Source organism: Macrosteles quadrilineatus, unplaced genomic scaffold (assembly GCF_028750875.1).
Source record: "Macrosteles quadrilineatus isolate MER2022 unplaced genomic scaffold, UCM_ALF_1.0 Scaffold_2__2_contigs__length_208266976, whole genome shotgun sequence".
Classification (NCBI taxonomy): Eukaryota; Metazoa; Arthropoda; class Insecta; order Hemiptera; family Cicadellidae; genus Macrosteles; species Macrosteles quadrilineatus.
The window spans coordinates 137,343,034-137,368,641 of NW_026542595.1; the positions used below are offsets into that span (position 1 = coordinate 137,343,034).

The following is a 25,608-nucleotide window of genomic DNA, read 5'->3' on the forward strand; positions in this document are numbered from 1 at the left end:
CATGCGAAGCCTCATTCGCTGTAAGCGAGGTGTAATGTCATCCAAATTCTTAGATGATAAGATTTTTACAAGTGGCTTGTGATCCGTTTCAATTACAATCTCTCGACCAATTATATAGTCTCTGAGCTTGTCACAAGCCCATGTGATTGCCAGGGCTTCACGTTCAATATTTGAATATGATTTTTCAGCTTCTGTAAGTGACCTTGAAATGTAAGAAACAGGTCTGAATTTACCATCATGATGTTTCTGAAGAAGCAATCCGCCGAGACCTTAAGAAGAAGCGTCTGCTGACACAAGAGTTGGTAAGCGAGGGTCGTAAAATGCTAGTTGGGGTGCTGAGGTCAGAAGTTTTTTTATACTTTCAAACGCATGCTGTTGTTGTTCTCCCCAAAACCATTCATTTTTCTCTTTAAGTAGATCATGGATTGGTTTTAGTATTTCTGATCGATTTGGTATGTATTTACCACAAAAATTAATCATTCCTAAGAAGCGTTGTACTTCTTTTATATCAGATGGAGGTTTCATCTCAAGAATGGCTTTGACTCTTTCATGGCTGATTTGAACCCCTCGGGATGAAAGGTGATGTCCTAAGAATTGTACTTCTGGCTGAGAAAATACACATTTGTCTTTATTCAATGTAATTCCAGCATTTCTGAGTTTCTTTAAAACTTCATTTAAGATCAAGTCATGTTCCTCTTGACTGGAACCCCATACAAGTATGTCATCGATGTGAGCTAAACAGTTTCGTTGAGATCCTAAGGTTTCTTGAATTCGTTTCTGGAAATACTCGGGAGCACTTGTGATACCAAATGGAAGAACTTTGAATTTGTATCGGCCCCAAGGAGTTAAAAACGTGGTGAGATCTTGAGATTCTTCTGCAAGAGCTATTTGCCAAAACCCATGGTTGGCATCCAGTATGGAAAAGACTTTGGCATCTTTTATTCGAGCCATCGTATAATCAATGCCCCAAATAGGATGAGTTTGTCAAAACACATTCTTATTAAGCATAGTAAGGTCCACACATATTCGAACCTGAGTTCTATCTTTCTTAGGCACCACGACCATAAAACGTTAGGCACCAAGAAGTAGCGTGATCAACGGGTGTTATAACGTCCATATTCACCATATTTTCAAATCTCCTTCTTTGTTTTTTCCCAAAGAGGTACTGGAATCCGTCGAGGAACTGATATCGCATAAGGTTTTGCATCATTTTTAAGTTCAATTTCGTAGCTCCCCTTCATTTTTCCTAGACCACTGAAAAGGTCAGGAAAGTTTTTGATCCAATCATTAGCAGATTTGTTGAAATTAGTTTTCGATACCTCACGAATAACCGGTATTATTTTTAGTTTTTCTATTGCTGGTTTGCCAAGTAGTGGTGTTGTGCATTTGTCAGCCACATACATTTTTTCCATACACGATTGTCCTTTGTAAGAGAGTTTTGCAGTGATTGTGCCAAGAACAGAAAGAGGCGATCCTCCAGCCGCACTTAAAGTTCTCTGGGTAGGCTGGACTGCAATTTTTTTGCTTAGCTTTATGTTGGATGGTATTACTGTCACGTCAGCTCCTGTGTCGATTTTGAACTTGACAGTGTCTTCATTAAGTCTTACATTTATTGTCCAGGGATCATTTTTTGTTTTACTAGAATACACACACCCAATGAATTTTTTCGATGGGTCTGGTTCATTAGCGATTTGGGTAAAGTCATCTGAACGATCCAAGTCTATTTCTCGAACATTGTTTTGAAGACAACAGTGTGAAAAGTGGCCATTTCGCTTGCACCTAGAACATTTGCGATCTTTTGCTGGACACAGACCTCTTCGATGAGAAGGGGTTGAACCACACCAAATACAAGAGTTGGGATAGCTCTTGACATTTGAGCTTGAATACGTTAATCTCCCTTGATCCCTATTTTCTCTTTTGGATGAATGTATTGCATTATCATATCTAGCACGTTGATTTTTATTTACAGCTTCGATTGATGGGAGGGTCAATTCTTCTTTTTGTCGTTTCAATTCTTCTGATTTGCGAAGTGAAGTTATTGCAGATTCCAATGTAACTTTATTTTCTAATTGTAGTTTATCACTCAAATCTTGATCACGCATACCAATAATAATGACCATTAATAACATTTCATCTTCAAGCGTTCCCCATTCACAGGTACGAGCAAGAGAATATAAATCTGTCACAAAATCTTCTGCAGTTTCTGTTAGTCCTTGTTTTCTACGTAGAAATTTGGCTCTTTCATAAATAATATTCTTCTTTGGATTGAAGTGCCCATCAAATTTGTCCATGACTGTTTTATACTTTGTTTCTTCGTTGGTCATTTTGAAGGATGAGAATATTTCTTCTGATTTTGGGCCCATTGCATATATGAGTGTACTCACTTGTTTTTCTTCAGATGATTGATCCAAATCACTAATTGTTCTAAATCTTTCGAAACGTTTTTTCCATGGTGACCATTCCGCTGGTTGGAAGGAAAAAGGTTCAGGCATTCTTACTTGTGTATGAGCCATGATAAACTTTTTTGATAATGGTAGATACCACAAAAGTTGTTGATATGTTTGTATAGGTAAAAAAGTTAAATTTCAGTGTCAGTATATTAATTAATACATAAATAGTTGAAACAACCAAAGCCTTTGGTTACCCCAAACTATGCAAATACCGACTGCGCCATGTATTAAACCCATTAAATCAGAATTGATCATGATAGAATAATCTAGGTAAAAGTATTTTATTAGTATCAATCAACTCCAAGTAAACAAAAACAATTAACACATGATAATAAACTAAAATGACAATAGTCAGTAGAGCCAACCATTACAAATTTGAACAGATGGTGTTTTTGGCCTCTAGGGAACTCAAAACAAAAAAGTAAATCGGTCCCGGGTCCAGGTCTTACCATGAGTACTAACGATAATGGATTATTCCCTATATGGGAAATTCGCTAATACAATGCCACAAATTTAGCTCAAAAGAATTGACACTAGTGCTCAGTGTCGCCAACATGAACTAGACACAAAAACAAGCTTCAGAAATTAGAAAATTTAATATTTTGACAGACAAAAATGGGAAAACCAATTACCACCCCATAAAACCCTGTTTCCATAGTCTGATCATGCTGGGTAACAAACTCGGTGGAACCAAATTTATTCAAAATCGGATAATTTTGTTGTCATAAGAAGTTGTCAAGCTTCAGTTGAGTTTTGTTATGTATACATATGAATCTGAATGGATGGTGTTTTTGGCCTCCTGGGACCTCAAAACAAAAAAGTGGATTGAAGTGGATTGGTCCCTGGTCTAGGTATTTCCATGAGCATGAGACCTACTTTAATAGCTTATTCCCTAAGCGATTTTCCCTAAAATGAGATGGGGTGTGTGTGTGTACAATGTCATTCAATATGAGCCACACACCAATGCAGCAGCCTTGTATTAGAGGAGGATGAGGTAAAAGGAAGGGGTAGCAAAGCCTGTCTGTCACACCTTTAAGTAAAACCCTTCAGCTACCTCCAACTTCTTTCAACACTAAACAGCTGTCCTAAAGCCGCGTTTACACGAGGCCAGTAGAGCAGGTGACGGGGCAGGTTACTAAGTTACCTGAGGTAATCTGCCCCGTCAATTGGCCTCGTATAAACGCGGCTTAAGGTCGTAAGTTATATTTCTATTCCTGAACATGCAACGGAATCAAACCTTTTCAATAGATATATGGTATTGTTGCAGATCTACACTAAATTTTAGTGCAGTAAAAATACACAGTTTTATATGTATTATTTTATTGTAACAAAGCGATAATTCATAAAAACATAAATAAATTACAATGAGGCATAGGGTGAGTGACTTAATTATAACTAATAACTATAGTGAAAGCTTTATCTTGACACAATGGAAGACAGGCTGTTGGGAGCAGAAGTACTAAGAGTGGCCATCTTATCCATTTCTTCATCAGCCTGGTTATTCTTCAGTTCCTGCAGAGTTCCCAGCATCTTGTTCCAATCGTCCATCCTTGGCTGGGCGAGTTGCTGTAAAAATTAAAAACTCAATTAGTCAGTGTACAATTTTGTAACATTAGAGCTGAAATCATAGTATTGTGTGCCTAAACTTCTACAGTACTACAGAACTCTTAGCAGCAGCACACACAACAAAAATTTGGATTTTGATAAAGATACTTAGCTTTAATTCAGTATAAAAAAACTAAAATTATGATTGATTATCTCTGTTTCATATCCAACTGTATAATACTAGGAGATGGCCATTTATAGTGATCGTAATAAAGCAACCTCATTGGTAAACCTTCAGGATCTGGAACCTGATCCCATCCCATCTCCAAGTAAAACTTTACAAGAAATGTTGTATTTAACACCTGAATACCTACCACTATCTTCAAAGTATCAAATATCGAGACCAAAAATTGGAATGTGATAGTTAAGATAGTTTTAAGCCAGATTGTTTTATGCAGTGGGGACTGGAAGATGTTGTGTTTGGAAGGTACCAAACTTGGTCAAATAAACAAATTTGCCCACTGTCAAAATAGTTTAAGTCAAATCAGTGACATGTTTTAGATTATTAAGAACATTTTTTTTAACGTTATAACATTCCCCATTCAAATAAAATCATTTCCATCACAATTGTATACATCCAGGGGAACCTTGAGTGACAAATACTTGAGGAAATTATCAAATCGTACTCACCTCACCCACGTCGTACAGCCAGATGCGACCAGCGTCGTCTCCACACGTTACATGGTTGCCATTGGGAGTCCATGATACCTAGACAAAAACATAACAACATACCTAAAGGTGTTTGATAACTAGAAATATCCAACGTTTCTTGTGTTTCTACATGTTTCTGGAGGTGGATCATTCCTCCTGTTTTCAAGTTAAATTAATTAATATCAATTTTAACTATAACATTTAAGAAGCAACATCATATTGAACGTTAAAAACTCTGAACTAGAAGTAGGCTAACTGTAATCAGCTGGTGTTCAGTAAAATTCATTATTGTATAGTAGTACGTAATCAAATCCCATTCGATTAAGCAGGCGGCAAACAGCTGTTTTCCGGACTAAATCCTTGGGTGGGAGGTCCAGTTTACCTGATTGAGCGCAGGGCTACCCTCAACGATGGCCGTAGCTGTAGGCACCTCTGTGTCTGTGTTGAGGTTCCACAGGTCCAGTCGTCCGGTACCATCCACGGCAGCAAACAACGCAGGGTGTGTGGGGGACCAAGCCACGTCATACACATAGTCGCTGTTGTCTTCAAACGAGTACAGAGGCTTGTTCTCCTACAGACAAAACGAGTTATTCCATTCCCACCGACAGAGTACGCAGATGTAGGCGCAAACTCATTGTAAACACTATGGCATGTCTTTGGGAAGTGTAGTAGGCTAGAGTTGGTCCATATAGATGGGATATGTATTTCAGTATCTAGAAGTTAATGTTAAACCTTTTACATTGTCACTAGGGCTAAACATGAGATGAACCATTTAAATAAAACACATAAAACACGACACATTTATGAAACATTTAACACTTAGTAGGCCAACTATTTACCAGTCTCGGTACGGTACCCTTAAATGTTTTTTGAAGAGTCTACAATGGACGAAACGTTCTTGAAGGACGACTTGACAATGCCTATGTATAGGCAAAACATGTGGTGGGTTTGACCATGCATTTATTGAACTGTGGACGTAAAGGTAACCTTAAATATTAGTCTAATCAACACTTCAGGGGCTACACAATGAATTTTAATTATTATTACTGTATTAGGGCACATTCTACTTTGGTGTAGACCAAGTACTGATTCAAGTATTATTAAACCTTGTTAAATTATTTTGTTATATTCGCGCGGTATTAAATTCCAAATTCGATCTCAACATATATTTCGAGTGGCTGTGATGATCACTTGTTAAAGGTAAGCTAATATAGTTAGTAACATTGTTGTAATTATATTCAGAGTCTGAGCCAATAAACTCGAAACGACAATTAATTAACAAATACCTTAGAATCCTGGACTATTTCATTGTAGGCTAGGCTATCTGGTCAAATTTTAGGGTGTAACTGAATTTCAGGTGAGACGACTATTACGTATTATTTCCCTAAGTCCCAATTTTAAAATCTAATTTTGTTTCTCACCTGAAATTTCATCATAAGATGAAGTTAAAAAAAAACAGCTGATACAGATTATTTTTACTGTTATAATTTTTATTTACGTGTAAACAAAAATAACTGTATTGGTAATTTTGGACTAAACATTTTCAAGAATAGTTATATTCTCGGTTAAATACTGGCTGAGGTATAAACGATGTCTCAACAAAAACACATGAATATAGTGCTTTATACATGTATAGTAAAACCTGACTTATATATAGAAATTTTGGAATTGTAAATAACATTTATTTCTGTCAATGCCAAAGCTTCCAGTTTTTGTGGAAAGAGTGAAGTGGTCAGTATGGTGTCAAGCAGGCTGTGTCAATAAATGCGATGACAAAATGCAATGAAAATTCCAAATTTTCTAGTTAAAAATTCAAAATTCCCCATGTTGGTAATTTTTTAAATACACTTGACGATGTTACAGGGCTAATGGAATGCCACCAATTAAGTACACTTAGCCATACGCTATTGGGCATAACTCCAGTTTCCAATAGCAATAAAAGTTCTCCCCATCAAATATGAAGGTCTCTTCAATTTCAAGTGAAATAGTTTCTTGACCTAGATGCTTTTTGTCATTGATGATGCTATCTAACATTAGATAAAACTCTACCTACATCGACATTGCAATACCTTGAGATTCCATAGTTTGACAGTCCAGTCGAAGGAGGAGGTGAGGAAGAGATGTGAGAAGTCTATTCCCTCCTGTACCCTGTGGGCATCAATACCAGTGACACAGGCTTGGTGACCTTCGTAGGTTTCAGTCACTCCTGCCTTGCTGCCGTGTCTACACGCTGCGGGCAGAAAAACACGGATCTAATACTACTATTAAAACTACAATTAATTATATTTTTAATGCAACCATAAAGACAGGTTTAGTTTATATTTTTTGTCAACTAGAGCACACTAGCCGTTTTGCTATTTTTGTCCAACTTTTATGTGGTATATCTACTAAACATGATGAGTCTCAGTGATCAAACGTGTACATCATACGATCAATATACTCATATGAATCTACTTAAAGATCTATCATACTTGATAAGTTATTTAATATTTAGTAAATTACTATCATCTCTATATCGTGGTTTTCACACAAACAAAAATGGCCACAAAAAATATTGAGAGGAAATAAGTTTTTAAATACTTGCATGACATTTATACTCGTAGGATACAGTTAACATTTTATAAAAAAAAATCATTCAAATTAAGAATCTGGAAAGTTTAGTTCTGTTCACCTGAATAGACAGCGCCTTCCTCACTGCCGATGACAAAGTTGTTGACCTCGTTGTGAGGGAAGGCGAGACACCACGCGGCAATAGCCTTGCTCTGTCTGTGCTGCAGCTCCAGCGTCTCTTGCGGCTGAGACAACATGTCCAGTGACCAGGAGCACAACCGACCGTCTGTAGACACTGAGATGAGGTTGTGTGCGTTCTGTGTCCCCACCACTGACAGACAGTACACTGGGTGCTGTAAATGTAGGGGTAATTCAGTTACTTTATATCTAAATGGACCAACTTTGTAGCTTATTTTGATGTAAAATAACATACAAGGTGGCCTCTGAAATTGTGAAAAAAATCAAGCTCCTAAATTTTCCTGGGAGCAAAATCTGGCTTTCCCTAAATACTCTCTAATTGTGGCCTGGTTCGACCTTAAAATATAACTTGGATTTCATGTTGACAGCCTCTGAATCGCTTTTTTCAATAAGTGAATGAATGGTTTAATTACCTTTACTGTCAAAGCGATCCTTGTAGTCTTAATAGGCTACTGCAGTTTCAATTCACAATTCACAATTCATCCCATCACCCAATGAATCAAAAAATGGCGGCATATAACAGCTTCGTTAACAGGTTATTGTCCATCCCATTAAGCCCCACCGACTATAAGAATGAACTTAATATAATTAAATTCATTGCAGTTTCAAATGGATACAAAAGTGAAATCATAGACACGCTTATTTACAAACAGAGGAATAAGAACAAGAAGGAAACCCTACAAAAACAACAATATACTTCCATAGAATATGGCTCCATTCTCACCAATACAGTAAAAAAACAACTATCAAAAAATAATGTTACTATATCATTCAAGACTTCAAACAAACTGGGAAATATTCTTAAACAAAAAACATCACAGGTCAGCAATAAGATGGATAACACTGGAATTTATCAAATAAATTGTAACGATTGCGACAGCTTCTATATAGGACAAACAGCTCGGTCATTTAACATTAGATTTAAAGAACATCTACCCAAAAAATCTAACAAATCAAACTCCGCCTACGCCAACCACCTCATTGACCAGAATCACAGCTACACATCAATAGACAATAATTTACAGATACTTCATACATGTAAAAAAGGTAAATTCATGGACACTATGGAAGAATATGAAATCTACAAAGCTGTCAAAAAAGAACCTCAAAAAACCTTAAATGAACAGAGAGCCTTTAAATCAAACATCATTTACGAAACGGCAATCAGAATAGGTGATATGAATTCAAAGAAAAAGGATCGCATCTGACAAAGGGGAGGGGAGAGGGAAGAATGTGCGTGGACTGATAACAAACAACCGGTAGTCTAGACCAGCCGTCCGCATGCGCCACCACACACTCTTGCCGTCCCAATATTTGTACAGTTTATGTTTAATGTGTCGTTTAAATGTTTCGTGTTCGTGTCCGTGTGTTCAATGGTTTTTAATGACGTGTTCGTGAAAACGAACGAAGATGATGTCCCTAGCCTGAAGAAGATACCATGAAAAGGTCATCGAAACTGCAGTAGCCTATTAAGACTACAAGGATCGCTTTGACAGTAAAGGTAATTAAACCATTCATTCACTTATAACTTGGATGTTGAAATTTTCTCAGATAACAACATATTTTTTACCATTTGATGGTTTCCAAACAACAGTATTTATTTAGTGTTAAATCTATCAAAAATGTATTCAATTATGCGGTTTCCATAACCCTGCTAGCCTCATGCTTACGTCATTAGTTCACTCTTGCGCAAGTTTACCGTATGTGCTGTGGCTGATAGCGGTGTGCGCTGAATAGGTGTCCTCTTCTGCACTCGATTGTCCCAGAGAACTATTTGTCCAGAGAATGTGCCTCCCAGTATGAGATTAGGGTGGAATCTGAAAGCAAGAAGCGTTAAAATATCAAATTAGTTTTTTATGATTATCAAGAAATATTTTGTATAAAAATGTTGTAACTGTAAAAAATTAATTATTACCTAAATTCTTTTTGTACAAGATGTTTTGTGTGAAATGAAAGTTTAAGATAGTAAAATTGTTTATCTGAAATGTTTCAAAAGAATCAAAATTGTTAATGATTTAAGGATCTTTAGTTGCACAACTTTGCATTATACACGAATAAAACTGTTTCACTTTGATACTAATAGAATTTCCAGCCAAGGAACTAATTTTATGATTGAAAAACAGACCAAGCTGACAAAGTAGCTTAGGTTCAAAACCTGCCAATCATAAATGGATTTTACTCATGTCTGAAACTGGTGGTCCGCATCACTAATTTACCTGGCAAATGTGGCGCTCATGACGGCAGACTGACAGTGGAATATAAACTCGGGTGTGGTCTTCTTGAACTTGGTGTTCCACACAAGACACACGCCATCAGGGTCGTGGGGACTCTCAGCATTGGTGTGGTAACTGGCCAACAGCAGCTCAGGGTGCTGCGGCGACCAGTCCAGGGACGTGACACAGCGGTTGCGCGACCATCGCTCGTCAGAGAAACAGCGCGACTGTGACAGTCTACAGCCCGACTTCTCATCACTGTAACAAACGATGGACGAGTAAATTAGATCAAATCATACTATACTACTTATGAATTGTTTGTTTGTTAAGTATATAGCTGTTGATTACTTTCATAAATCTTATATATTAAAACGTAGAGGGTTTTTTTTATTCCACTATTCTGAATCAACCACTTGACGGATTTTCATTATTTTTGCGTTGAAAGAAAGATAGGCTAACTTTTAAAGTAAGGGAATGTCGAAGCTATAATTTTAGTTTAGAGTTAAAGTTTTTTTGAGTTTAGGTTTTGATTTTTTTACCTAGCAGCCGACACAATTTTAAGTCCTTTCAGTACGGGTTTAACTAACAGCTGGTTTCAAACTGTCATTGAAATCTTCATGGATAGGCTTCTGTAGTCGTTACTTATATTTACACAATCTTAGTCTTCGGGGTTTAACCGCAATGACTGCATTACTTAGCTATATACAGAAACTACCGATGTTTTGGCCACATTACAGTCAACCATCTTCAGGGTGAGGAAGCAAAATTACATCAGTTCACAAAATTTGACTGGCATGGGTGGGCCGGGTTTGTAGGTTAATAAAATATATACCCGCTTGGTGGTGGTGGGGGCATTCTTTGAACTTTCCACTCCTTTCTAACTCCACTTGGCTGCAGCCTGTTATCACTTTTTTAAAGTTTAAATTGCTCTTGTTAATTGATTTATCTTTGATTTTTTTTAAACAAGAGTAACCCAGTTTTGTTTGGATTTTTCTTATGGACAAGTGACGTTAAGATGATTAAGTATTGGCTAATGAAAAACCATCTTTTTTTAATCAAATCCCAGTTTACAATGGTAAGATTTCTTTTTAAAAGGGATTTGCTTGGAGAAAAGTCTCTTTTTGTACTAATGTATGGAGGATCTAGTTGCATCGCATCTGCTGAACGACATGCACCAGCCTGTCTTGAATCAGTGTAGCCAGCCTAGAGTCTTTCAAAGCTCATTGCTTGTGTTTTGGTTTGTGATAACAAAGACATTTATCAGATTTCAACACTTTAATGTGATGCCCGATTTTATAATGTGTCATATGATCCAAAATTAGTAATCCTTTGACTACTTGATAGGACTGGATAAGGCACATTTACCTTTAGATATTTTGATTTCTCAATTCTGATGAAAAGAATATTATGTAAAAAAACTCAATCCCTAATTCAGTGCCTAGCGGCAGACATTTCAAATTCACACACAACTACAACCAACATCCTAAATTCCTAACTCACCCAGTGTCCTCGCGGTCAGCACCTCCAGTGTAGTCTGTGTAGATGTCGTGGTCCTCGGCTAAAGCTCTCTCTACGATGGGTGCTGTGTGGTACACAAACCTCTGGAACTCCTCCGACAACACTATCATCAGCTTCTCCTCCTCGCTCAGCTCTCTCACTGTTATTCACAAAACACAAATCTTACAATCTTTCGGTGTGTTTAAACAGAGGGGCTAAACAACTGGAAAAAATTTCACCCATATTTTTCCCAGTCGCCAAGTGTACCTTAATTGAAATTCATTTCCATTCTAGCTCCTGAGCTGTTATATTCAATATGATAAACATACATTTTAAATCTGACAAACAGCTCAATTTTACAAAAGGGTTGTTTACATGTTTTGGCTTATATCCACCACTGTTAAAACATCAAACTGTGGTGATTTGAAAATGGCGGACACAAGCCGAAACATGTAAACAAAATTGAGCTGTTTGTTGGATTTATAAGGTATGTAACCTACTTATCATATTGTACCTTACTGCATATGTTCAGGTAATGTCGGGCCAACAGTTGGCTCGAGGGATCAGTTCGGGCTCAAAATAATAATCAGGCCAAGCTCAGGTCAAGTTGACGGAGCGGGTGTTCATGGTTATGCCGCGACTACAGAAAATGTTCACGATTTTGTAGGCACTGCAGATGATATTTAAGATGTTTTAACAATCGGGTCTTTCATGCTCTAATGGAGTTTCATGAGCATTAACACAAGCAAGTACAGTACGTACAGTACAGTGGTGGGTGTTAAAACTTTAAAAATTGTCTTAAATCCATATTAAAACGAAATGGCACTATGGCACTAAAATAAGCTTTACCCCTAATTCTCGGTTTGTGACCACCCTGTTTAAGTTAAAGAAGTTAAAAATATTGTTCATACCTGTTTATGAACCTAATGAATGAGCGTTGGGTCTATACTCGACTGTATACTTTATCATTTTTTACAAATAACAGCCTCTTCAGCAGAAGATGACTACGGAGAGACTCTGTTCTTGTACTACCCCTGATGGCAACAATTTGGCACCAAAACTATTTAAAGAATACCATAATAGCCAGAATAGCATAAGCAGATACCTTAACTGTTCTCAATTAACTTTCACCACTATATCCAGTGCGGTTAATGGATAGTGTACCTCAATGCTGTGAATATTTGAGGGCTATCCAGAAAGTGACAGATGTTCTAGCATGTTGGCAATAGGCGGGGCAATGGTAGGCCTAGTCTTGCATCTGATGAATTTGTGGTGATACATCCCTGAAACTCTCAGAAAATATTTCTCGGATTTCACGGAGTTTAATTAACAGTGGTTGGTAAACTTGGATACATCAAATTTGCTTCCACGTGGGTTCCAAAATTCCTAACGGAAGACCAAAAGAAGAAAGAGTTGCTGCATTACAGACATTTCTGGAAGAGTATGAAAAATTGGAAACCACGATGTAATCATATTGTATCTGGTGACGAGACTTGGGTAAAGCTCATTAACTGTGAAACAAAAAGGCAGTCAATGGAATGGGGTCATACACAATCCCCCAAGAAACCAATAAAGTGTTTGCAGACACTATCAGCAAGAACTAATACTGCAGCTACTATGTTTTAGGATGCTCAGAGAGTGATTTTTGTAGATTTTCTTGAGCGTGGCCAAACAATCAACTCAGTGGTGTATTGCAAAACACTCTGAAGTTAAGACGTGCGATCCAAAACAAGCGTTGTGGAAAACTAGAGAATTTTTTTCTAGCAACAATGCCCGTCTACACACTGCCAATCGAAACAAAGAGCTATTGGATGGTTTTGGATGGGACGTTTTCAATCATACGCTGTAGGATTTGGCGCCTAGCATCTGATCTGTTCCCAGCGATGAAGACGTGGCTCGCTAGGCAACGCTTTGACACTGGCGCTACTCTATGTCGGTGTAAACCAGTGGTTGAACTCGAAAGTGGCAGATTTCTAGAAACAGGGCATTGAAAAGCTTGTACCACCTTACGATAAACGTCTTAATTTAAATGGGCATTAAAAATAGCCTCAAAGTTTACCTTCAAAATGTACATAATAAAAATTATTTTTCACATTGATTTATTTACAAACGTCTGTTACTTTCTGAATATTCCTCGTACCATTTAATAATCAGGGTAGCAATATTTTTGTCTGCGCACAGACATCCATCTGGTGTTGACCTTTACAGCTAAATCAACGAGACATAGCTGTGTTTAACAGATTCAGCATGTAATCTGCTTCACCTAATCTATGCTGCAGTTTAACGTGCAGGGAACGTTACAGTAAGCAGATACTCACCAGTCTTGGGTGGGTCCTTCTTGGCTTCCTGTTCGACCTTGGTGATGGCTGGCTCTGTCTCCTTCACCTGAGGTAGTCCGTGGGGCAGAATCCCTGGCGGCAGCTTGCTGTGGAACCCATCCAGATGCGGCAGAGAGCTCTCCTCGTCTTCCGCTTGTGGTTCGTCATACGTCAAAACTGTTGGTGAATAAGTTGGCCCCACCCAGGTTGACCTTAGCCTAACCCTCACTGATTAACAAATCCTAAATGCTTTGCCTAAAATCTTACTACAACCTCGCGATGCCTTATCCTTAGCCTAGAATCCAAATAGTTCCCTTTTACACTAGTCCAGTTTAAAATAATCTTCCTTCGCCTACCTGAAGCCAGATAAAGAGACACATAATCTCCTTTTAATCTAGCTTTGCACACACTCTTGCATAACTATTTTCTTGATTATCCAAACAAACCCTCAAATAATATTTTTGGTTCGAATCCAAATATTTACATTTTCCCCTTTACTCTCACTTATCTTGACAGAAATCCTACAATTAATAAGAACCGTAATCTCCCAACTACACTTAAAAAAGTGAGGTTTTTTTCTGTAACATCCTTAAAGAAAACTTGCAAAAAAACTTCCTTTACCTAATTAGCCCTATCAAATACCTTGAAAACCCTAACAAAACCGTCATATAATTCACCTTTACAATTTCTATACTTGCAGGTCGTTGTATAATCTTCTGTCATTCTTTATTATCCCTGAGAAACCTTTAAACATCTTTTTTAAACAGTTGCCCGATCTAACACGTCATCATAAAATCTATTAAATCATTTCTTGTACCAACAAACCCTAACATATCCATTGCTTACTTGTCTTTAACCTTACTAACTTTACTAGTACATAAAATATATCGCTTTCTCCTTATAAAGAATTGTTACTGAAACTATACTGCCAATCAAAAATTACCATATTATTGCTGCAATCGTATTAACACATCTTTTCACATGCTACAGATTAATGGTAGTTTACGCTACGTTCACGTAAAGATTGTCTTTACGACACAAGCTGATAAGTTGGCCTTGGAAGCATTAAAATTAAAAATTTAATTCTTTTCTCTCAATCCTCCCCATTGGTCCGTTGCTTTACCACACTAGTGCTAAACAAGAGGTAAAGTGAATCTTTTCAATTCTAAAAATTAAATTTAAAGGCTAGTTTTAAAAAATGGTTGTAGGATAAAGTATTTTTAGTTAAAAAAATTTTTTTTTGTTTGAAAATATTGCCTAAATGCAATTAACAGCAGTTTTGGCAGAATATAAACCACCATTCCTGTACCTAGTAGCATTTATATTGTTTTATTTAATTTGTGTGTTTATTTTATCTAACTAGTATTTAGTGGCATAAATATTTATGAATTTATCCTGTTTGCTTAGTCATCTAACATGAATAGTTGAAAAAATGTTGGAATTCTTTGAAGTGGAAGAACAATAATTTAGATAGATTTAGTTTAGGTATTCACTAAAAACCACAAGTATTCACAATTCTTTTGTAGCTGCTTGGTTAGAAATAGGTTTTTAAGTTTAATAAAAATATAATGTAAAACATATTATCATTTTAATGCTTCTTGTCCTTTAAGATGCTTAATAGAATGTCCTAAAACTCAAAGAAATGTGTGAGCATAATAAAAAGAACTGGTTTTAAAAATATTTTCTTGTGCAACATCAAGTTGTTTCTATTATCCTCAGTAAAGAAAGCTCAATATTTGTATTGTTAGCAACAACTTCAAAACTATTTGGTTACAAGATTTATTCAATCCAAAAACTTAAGCATTCAAAAAACCCTTGTTAGTATAAATTAAAGAACAAAAACAAGTTAGTTTTTTTGGGTGCTGTCATAAAAACGATTGAAGCGAAACCACAAAAATTGTGATTAGTTCTTCCATTAAAACAATAACTTGACATATGAATACTCAAAGCCCTTATCCTTAATTAAACAATTCTAACACATCAACTTATCTTGTGTGTTATGGTGCTATATAGTAAGTGCTTATTTCTGTAACTAGGAATAATTTATCCATTCCGTATGCAACATGAAATTTGGCAATATTATGAAAATTTGTTTATAAATAATGCATTTTTTAATCATTAATAAGTAAAATTGTACATGACTGGTTTGATATAAATTTAGTGTACAGCAACGGTATTGGTTAGTAATGAATCAGTATTAATCTTAAATAATTCTTTGAATAATATTTTTAGTTTTTAATGCACTGTAAACTTTTATTGTATACAAACTAAGCAAAAAGCACTACAAAAGCTCTTAATACCTATATAATATTTAGTAGTAAAATGTTTAATTGTTTGTAACCTTGTCAAAATACCTATGAGTGCACTTATAACTTTTGATGGCGTTCATGAACAATTATTTTAAACTCTTTACAAAAAGTTTATATATAAAAAAAAAACTCTCCCAGCTAAAATATTGACTAAATTCCATTAATTAAAAAGAAAGACCGAAGTTAAAAAAAAACAAAATGTCCTGAGCTATTACTCTTTTAATTTACAGAAATAATAAAGCAATCTTTAAATTAACTGAGAAACGTAGATATGTTATGAACATAGGAGTACCCTATTTAAAGTACAAGAAATTTAGCCCATGTAATTAGCTTACGAAACTCTCAAATTTAAAGTAATTATGAAATTGGATACTTGTGCACTGAATATAATGTCAAATACCTAGTAAAAACCACTTAATTTATCAAAACTTTCTGAAAATTATAACTTACAAAGTATAAACTTTACTATTTGCATATGGATTGTCAATTTTATTTAGCAAGAGACAAAAATCATGTAACTGCCATGGGAATGGTTGTAAACAAACCAATAACGCAGTTACTACTTGCAAAAACCAATTGAAATATGCATGTCATTTGCCTATTAGGTCTGATGACGGTTGAAGTGTTCAATCGAAACCACTACCATCTTTCATGTACAGTAGAACCTTGATATCAAGACTTGTTATCAAGGTTGAATTTTTATCGAGGTTTGCAATAACATGTGATTAGGGGTAGAAAATCAAAGTTAAATATAAAAAATTTGAAAATTATTCTTTGATACCAAGAGTATCTTGCTATCGAGGTTCCATATTATCTTTACTGTCTTGTTAAAACAGTATAGGTGTAGATTTCTGTTTCAAGTATTATTAGACATATTTTTACTTTCCATAAATTTTCACAAAAAATGTATTCACATTTTAGTGAAATGAAGTCAAAAATTTTTGTTTATTAAAACTGAATGAACCCAACCTCAGCCTAACTTTGAGCAACACTATAGCTTTTTAGAACACAGTAAAACTTCAATCACGACACAAGTGTGACGAGATGAAGTCAGTAAAAAATTAACCGTACATCTATTTGGTACTATTTTTCTCCGTTACATGATCTTTGTCTTTTGATGAAACACAGAATGAGATAGAGAAGGAAGGCTTGACCTGGGACCTACCTGTAAACTCGTCCTCCCATTCTAAACCAGGATTTAGATTGTACTCGTCTTGAAAGAGAACAAACAGTCACAATCACCATCTGATAACTGAACAACTTAAACTACCCACAGCTGTGAGTGCGCTTGCTGACCCCACTAACATCACAGTGAGCTCGTCTCATTGGTTAATGTTACCAAGGCCTCGTGGAATAATCTTTTATTACGGTACTGGGCTTATGCTAATAGTGCGGGTCACGCAAATATCTTACTGTACTACATATGGGAAATTCATTGATAAAATACTCTTAAGTATTCATAACAAATTCAGTATATCTTAATTGCTGAATTCTTGTGAGGATATTAAAAATAAGTCACTATTTCTTAGTAGTATAAATACTCATGTCATCGCTTTTTAAGGAAATTTTCTAAGAAATGGTGCAGCTTTAGCATTGCACACACAAACAGCCTCTAGTCAAGGATTTTTTTAAATACAAATTTTGTATGGACTTATTTTAGAGTATTTTGAACAAGTGTGTTAGCCAACCCAATCAGAACATTATAATTTTGTTTTAAATGCTTTTAATTTAAATTTATTAGATTTTGAATCTAAAAAAGCTATAAGTGAGCTGGTAGCTACAAATTTGAAAGGTTCAAAAAGGGAAAAGATTGATACGTAATACTTACAATTACTCAGTTTTTATGGAAAGTATATGTTGGATCATGACAGTAGGTTGTCTTTTGGCGAATTTCGCATAGAAAACTTTTTAAATGTAAGCAGTTAGCTAAGAATTTTATCCGATTTGTATAATATTTGATAAGAACTCTTAATGATGAGTTTGATGGATACATATACCCACAACGCTATCTGTTCCCTCCCTTCAAGTCCCTGTAACTAGTTAAATTTCTATAAAATTGGCCAGACAACAGTTTGTATACAATTATAATAAAACTAAAATTATTACATAGGAATCAAAAGTGTTCCATGAAAAACATTAATTATCCATCCTTTCCACAGTTGCTATTACAACAGCAATAAGTAGAAGAATGTAAAAGTTTGACGAAATGTTTTTAAAAATGTGACGATTTATAATAATTTTTTTTATGAGATTTGCTCTTGTGACGGAGTTGATCAAAAGCGTTAACAGGCAGACCAAGCTACTCACAGCCAAGCCCCAATAATCTAACTTAAGGTTAACTAAATAAAGTTCTTCCTGGGATAAGTTCAACATTTCAACGCTTACTATATAGTGCAAAGAGTTAAACTAATCTAAGCTAATAGCGGTCATCACTAGTTAAACTAGAATAAGAATTAGTGTAAACTCCTTAATAAATCTAATATTTTCCCTAGCATTTAAATGGTAAAATATCTTAAGCAAAGCATTTGAAAAGAGGTGAAAGCTTGATTCCAAATTATTATTTAATTACAAAATAAAGGTTGCATATGCGGCATTTTTATTTTTCAAAATTGGATTTAGCAAGAGGCAGAAAGTACTCAAGCTTTATTTTTCAATAAGTTGATTTGTATGAAATGCAAATACACAAAAAAGTCAAATTGTAAAAATAAACGTAACTTAATCTGAGCTTGTGATACGAGGTTAATAAAAAGTAAGCACCTAATATTGTTCTATATTTTAGTTTACGTTTGGACAACCTATCCCATTTTCAATTAATTTGTAAAAAAAGGTGTTCAAACACTAGAGTGCAAACATGAAATAAAGTTTTTTTACATATCAAAGAATGTTGCATCATAGTTGTAAAACATATTAGGCCAAATATTTTAACTGAATTGGTTAATTGGTTGACACACCATTCCCCAACTTCTAAATCAGCAATTTTGGGCCTACTCATTCTAGCCATAGAGCAAACAACTAATTGTTTTAGGCTCAAAGAAATAACAAAAACCTCCTTATTGATAAGGCAAAAAACAAACAACACACACTTTTTGTTACTCCATATGAAAATATATTAGTAAACACATAGTGCAACACGGCACATAAAAAGCACTGAAATGATCACTTATCCCTTGGGAAGGTTGTTAGTTTGTCAGATTAAAACCAAATACCAATAGATGGTTTACTTTGTTAAAACAGCATAGAGTAAAAATGCCACAAAACAAAATCTGTAAACAGTGTTTATGGTTTTTAAATATTTAATATCATTATTAAATTGAGAATAGGAATGACCAATTAAAGTTGTAAACTAGATGATGTAACACAACTGAACAACAACATTTCAGAGGTAACTAAAACAACAATTTGATGTAACAAGTTTCATTAAACCAAAGCAAACAAATGTAATGTTGTGTTGTAAATATTAAAATGATTTTGTGAAATGTCTTACATAAAATACTGTGCTCAATACATTTTGCAATACATTACTTATTGGATGTAAAACCTTTTATCAATATGTAAGGATAAGCATTTAATGGACAACAAAACTTATGAACCAAATTACAGATTGTTTGGCAAGCAACTTCATGTTGAATTTATTATTGAACATTTTGAGGATTTTGAAGTGTGGCATTGTAAAATTTAAGAAAGTTATTTCTAAATGGTTAGTTTTAACATGCAACAAAACATTAAAGACAATACTAAACCAAATTCGTAAACAATAAACATTCCAAATCACGTAAATTGGTTATTTGTGATACGTAAAGAGTGCAATATATGATAATAAGGAAGTTACTATGTAAAGAAGTGGAGTGAATAAAAATGTTTTAGTCGCCGATTTTATCCTTAGTACAAATTGAACGAATTATGGTTATTCAATATAAATGCTTATTCTAATATTACCTAACCAAGCAAGCACACGTTTAATTTTTCCTGATTAATGCCGATTAATAAATAATGGTTAGTATGTTTTATGGACTTAAAACTTGATAATTCATTGGGCTTTAACTAATGCATTCTAATATTAATTTAAAATAACAAGTCCATGGTTTACACAATTATAAACTACTAAAACCATAAATATAAATGAAATTTATAGCAGTAGTGTTATTGTTATTTGTCATAAATCAAATTAAACAGATGTATGTATTGGACCTAAATGGTATTTTCTAGAAGAATACGATAGAGGTGGAATTTTCCAGCAAATGATATATTTCACTTAAAAATATTTTACATGTAGCAACAAAATTAAAAAAGTTAGGTAATATTTTTTAACCATTCTAATAATTTTTAAGTTTTTTTTAAAAAAGGTGCAAAACGTAAAATCCAGTTTTTTATATCTGTTTATGGAATGACCCTTTTCCAATATACCTTATGTAAATTTAATCTAAAAAGGCGATTAAAACAACTAAACAAACGCATAAAAAGTAAAACAAAACATGCATAAAGCAAATTACTATTATTTTATTTACTTTATCAAGTATAGTACTTAGAAATTTCAGAACATATGGCAAAACCCCAAACATAATAGTAAAACACCATAGTTCCAGATTAAAAAAAATACATCTATTACTGAATCAGTTAAATTTGTCAACTCAACATTTGGCACAAGAAAAAATTTTAATAGAAAACACAAAATTTTTCATCTTGATCCATTTTCTGTCTTCATCACGTGTAACCCTTGCAACCCACATTTGCAAAATTGACATCATAACTTATGATTTATTTTGAAAGTTTACCTTGTGCGTTGCCAGGTACTTGACGTTATTGAGTTTTCAGCTCAATGCGTTTCACCACTATGTGTGGTATCCTCAGGAGCATAGAGGAGAAAATTCAAGAACTTGGCAACACAACCAAGAGGCAAACTTACATTATTATTGTTCTTGAAACTGGATATACCTTGATTTATTTTTACTAGCCTACCTTCACTGCATGTCGATAAAAAATAGGCATAAAGATTCCACAAGTCAATAGCAAAGACGGTAAAACTAAAAGTAATACAAAGCTTAGTATGCCTTTATTCAAACATTAAAATTAAACATTGATAGTATTAATTGTAATTTGTTAATAAGATAAATAAAACAATATTCTAAACTAAGAGTGCCCTTTGAGTGCTTTTCAAGATTGAAAAAATCCCACCTTTTTACATTTGAACAATTAAAGAGAAAGTATGTCTCAAGCTGACTTAGGTAGTACTTCAGTATCCAATAGTCAATGGTAGTACAAATGGTAATAATTATGTCATCATATGTGAACATCCATTAAAGAGCTTTATTTAGGACTTAATCCGTTTAAACAAGTAAACTGTTAAAATACACTCTTATACAAGGGTTGTTTTTTAAGTAAGGGCCGTTTGTAGGTATAGCTTCTTAATTCCTGCAACGAGGCTTCCTGCCGCTTACTGGGATAATTTGTGAACAGAGCGGCACCAATTGCAGCTCTGTAGCTAACGTGTACGCTTTGCTGTATTTAGCACATTTTTTTAATTATTGAACTTCCAGCTGGAAGCAAGACGTCAATGATACGTTTTTATCACTGATATTGATTTAACAAAATTTACCATGCTCTGCTTAGTTTGGCTTTATTTTAGTTCCAATGTAAGTCCAGTTATATTGAGGCATAGTAATATATTACGCATAGCCTACGTAATGAATATCCTGAAAGCTTTTAATTTGAATGTCTTAATTACATTTTGTTTTATAATAACAACGATGAATATAAAATATGAATGAGAGGTAAATATGAGAGGTATAGTGTTTTTTCTTAAATAAAATAATATCTGACCGTTAACGTTTTAATTAGAATAAAAACTTAAAAAAGACAAGACAGAAAATGGATCGGTCATCAAAATTAATTTACAGTTTACACAAAAGAATAAATAAATAAATAAAAACATTTAAGAGGTCATGGGGCTATAGAAATAAGATTTATAATATGCTATTAAAAATATGTTCACAAATCAAAGAAAAATCAATACCTAAAACTAATACATGATTCTAATTTAATATCAAAGTGTTTTGATTTATTTAAAGCGTTTTATATACAGTTAGCGAATCAAAACCCCTCAAAGCAATTTTCCAGGAATGGGATTTTTGTTAATAATATTTAGTTTTTACTGGTAAACAGTGCATTAAAAATGTATACTCGTTACAATATTAATTGTACACCAGTCATGCTATTGTATTTTTATTTATTTTTGAAAAAGTTTTTCCAAAGACTAGACATGAATAACTTGTGCTTTTCACAACCACCAAAAGTATCAAATTGAATTTAACATTTTTGTTTTTGTTTCAAGAAGTATAAACAATCAATTAAACCAATAAATGTGAAGCAATTATCTCAGATTCTCAGCTTTAAAGTTTTAATGTATGGATGGGGATTGTGCCATTTGATTGCCCGTCAGAAAAGTGTTTTTCACCCGTGCAATCAGTCAGGCGAAATGTGGCAATTTGTTGACCAGTGTGAGAATGAAGCTTGAAGAAATAGCTGCTAATGAAAAAAAGAAAAAGAGACAAAAAAAAGGGAAAAAGGGACAAAGAAACAGGGCGACCAAATCCCCCAATGTATTGGGGGGGGCTTAAGAAAGTGATAAATAAAATGACTAATCAAAAAATGTTTAGGGTGAAAAATTATATTTACAAATACAGTAAAACCTCAATAACTCAACACATGACATGGTAACTCGATAGCCTGAGTAACTCGACATTCAACAGAACTGACGATGTGCACGTCTAGTTGGCTTAGACTTACTAGTGCGTTTGACATTTCAAAGACGGCTGAAGATTGCTTCTAACATTCTTTGAAGATTGTTATCTCAATTGGTAGAAAAATGTAAGTAATAAATGTATATGTAAAAATAAAAATGAGTCTGTTAAATGTATTTATTTATTTTTACAATAAAAATGTCATGATCTGGATAGCTCGACAACCTCCCAACTCGACAACCTCTGTACCAGTGATCCAGAGGCCAATCCAACATCACAAAATTAGGCACTTTTCACTGAACTCGAAAACAAATAATAAAAGCGAGAATCTGAGGAAATTACTTCATACTTGAACTAGTGACTACAAATCAAAGTCACAACATAAATTTGAACACAAGAACTAGCAAAACACACACATGCAATGCTTACACTAATAAAATAGTCTGTGAAGGAATCCACAACTTACCGTAATATCCAAACGCTTGAGCTGTGACACAAAAACAAACAAATAGAGTTAGAAAGGTCACAAGAAGATGACAATTATTTTAGCCATAATACTAAACAATTATGAGAATAAAATACTACATAAGCCTACAAACCTAGTGGTAATCGAATGCTCAAAATATAACTTGAATAAAAATCATGCTTGGCACTATTTCTCATACTTTTTACTATAAAAAGGACTTTTCCAAACCGATTTTGCTATTTCATCTATTTATGAACAGTTTAGTACATCTTGATAACTTAGAGTTTCTATAAATAACTAGACATTCCTTAATTAATGTCTCGATCTAGCTCTAATTAAGGTCAAATGAGCTAGCACTAATCTGAAACCAGCAATATAGTTTTAGTTTAGTTTAGTGATGTGGTTTAGTTCCTCACTTAATCTCCTACAAGTTGGTTGGAAATGGGAACCAGCAACTAGAATTGTTAGTGACGCAACAATTAGTAAAGAACACATCGCTGGTCTCAGCCTCGGACTAGCTGACTTAACGGCTACAGAAGCTGGATGGAAACCTTTACTTTGACAGCCCTTGTTCCTTTTAGTAGAAGAAATTAGACAAGCAAATACCATCTTCTTTTGTATGCTATCCTTGTGTTGTCCTGACAAAGATCAATAAGCGGATGTTAAGAAATAACAAGGCCAATGATTAGATTATTTCTTTTCAAAATGTTGTAAATACTTTTTATATAAAAGCAAGAAACAAAAAATATTGTTTCCAGCATGAAAAAAGCAATACAAATTAAGTAATTTAAAGAAATCAAAAAGTACAATTAAATATTTCAAGTTTTAGTCAAGTAGAAATTTAAAAAAAATGTATCATATAATGTGTAAAAACTATGTCTTGATCAGTTTTGATAGCTCTAACCAAGTGATGAAAATACTTATTTAAAAACACAAATTGTCATATAGTAGATCACTAATTAATTACGCTTACCATGCCAGTATATGAAAAGCAAGATATGAAAAGACATACATAAAATTTACATCTGTTAAGTTCATGCATGACGAAGTAATAGAAATAGTCTCATGGATAATGATTATGTAATATAAGTTGATCATGCCAGTGTTTTCATAGAGATTTACGCAAATGATACCAAGGTTTCAGTCATGAGTGATAAGGTTGTAGAGATGGTCTAATGAGGTGGATGACACAGTTTTTGGTATGTAGCAAACACAAGAAAAAAGGTTGTATACTTTAAAAAATCCTGCTTTAAGTTGAAACATTTTAATAACAAAGTTAGTGAAAAACAGTATGCCCTGGCCCTAAGTAACCCTGCCCAATATTATATTGCTGAATTTAGTTCAAATATACAAATCATGCAACACATTTTTAACATCATGTAATAAAATTTCAAAAAAGTACAACATTATTGACTAAACAGTTTGTAATCACATTCAGGTTATGTAACATGGCCCAATGTCAACCCATATAAATTGTGGGCTGAGACTAGTTTTGGATTTACTGTTTCATTATCATATCCGAGAAACAAATATATGTACAACAAAAAGACGTGTTGTCAAAACTGAAATCCATACCAAACGAGTTTACAAGTTGATAAAGTATTAAAAAGTGATATGCACAGATGTAGGTTAAATTTTATATATCCAGCCTTGAACTTGGTCCGACACTAATATTAGGCTAGAAACAGTTTTAGATTGACAATAAGCATAATAATTGAAGTACTTTATTTGTTTTAGTTTGACCAAAACTTGCAGTAGAAAAATCTTGCAAAATTATTAAATTCTGCGTAGAAGAAACCCAAATATGCGAGGAGGTATTTGTAGAATACATCCAATTAACTCAAATGATTTGTCTATATATAATTAAAGACAAAAAATAACATGAGTGAATCAGAATTAGGCCTCTGAGCTAGGGAGACATTTGTCAAAACTATAACATTGCATTCAGTGATATCCTTACTACTTCAATGTTTATCAAACTATGATTAAAATCATGCAGGCTAATAAAGATAATCATTTGTCAAACATAGAATATAATCCACTGATATATTTTGTCGTCACATGGTATAATTCACTGCCAGATACTTCACCTTTACTGTGAAAATTCATCAATGAAAATGTTTATATAGCTAAGGTAAAACATGTGACAGGGAATTAAATCTGTCAATGGAGTTTTGAAAACATTAATAAACTACAGACAATTTTGTCAGCAATTAAAACTACTACAGAATAAAAGCTCATTCTTAAACTTTCTCGAGAAGCAATCTAAAATTTTTAGGCTTTTAACTTTTACAATAAAAACACATAAGCGATATCAAAAGGAGAAGAAGCAATATATGAAAATGAAAGCGGCTGCGATAGAAGAGAGAAAAGCGAAGCGAAGAACGTAATGAAACCCACCTTTCCTGGGCCTCCACCAGTCCTCATAGTATCCTTTAAGTGGGGAAGATGAATCAGATCCTTTTAGTGGCATACACACACCCGCCAATTCAACTTATTTCTGTCATTAGGCTTGATTAGCACTTGATTTACAACTGTGATTTTGAAAGGAATAGTGTAATTTCCTTCGTACAGGTCAAAATTAATTCAATTGACAAAAAAAACGTGTAACAAA

The 25,608-nt window shown here is 34.1% G+C and overlaps 1 protein-coding gene across 19 annotated transcripts in view; it reads right to left on the reverse strand.

Annotated features, from left to right (window-relative positions):
- Nucleotides 1-3,753: 3,753 nt before the first annotated feature.
- LOC128985327 (cytoplasmic dynein 1 intermediate chain-like) overlaps nt 3,754-25,608 on the reverse strand; it is a 42,900-nt gene continuing 21,045 nt past the window's right edge. For 2 of the 19 annotated variants that reach the window (XM_054404735.1, XM_054404730.1), the window contains 12 exons: nt 25,395-25,427; nt 22,995-23,015; nt 16,957-17,004; nt 13,483-13,635; nt 11,168-11,324; nt 9,671-9,925; nt 9,154-9,271; nt 7,378-7,609; nt 6,776-6,936; nt 5,089-5,277; nt 4,686-4,763; nt 3,754-4,016 (listed from right to left, as the gene is read on the reverse strand). In XM_054404735.1, the coding sequence (XP_054260710.1) occupies nt 3,867-4,016; nt 4,686-4,763; nt 5,089-5,277; nt 6,776-6,936; nt 7,378-7,609; nt 9,154-9,271; nt 9,671-9,925; nt 11,168-11,324; nt 13,483-13,635; nt 16,957-17,004; nt 22,995-23,015; nt 25,395-25,427 (1,595 nt within the window). In that variant the 3' untranslated portion in view covers nt 3,754-3,866. Of the gene's footprint in view, nt 4,017-4,685; nt 4,764-5,088; nt 5,278-6,775; nt 6,937-7,377; nt 7,610-9,153; nt 9,272-9,670; nt 9,926-11,167; nt 11,325-13,482; nt 13,660-16,956; nt 17,005-22,994; nt 23,016-25,394; nt 25,455-25,608 lie in introns of all 19 variants that reach the window. The other 17 variants (XM_054404731.1, XM_054404726.1, XM_054404727.1 and 14 more) reach the window with 12 other exon arrangements.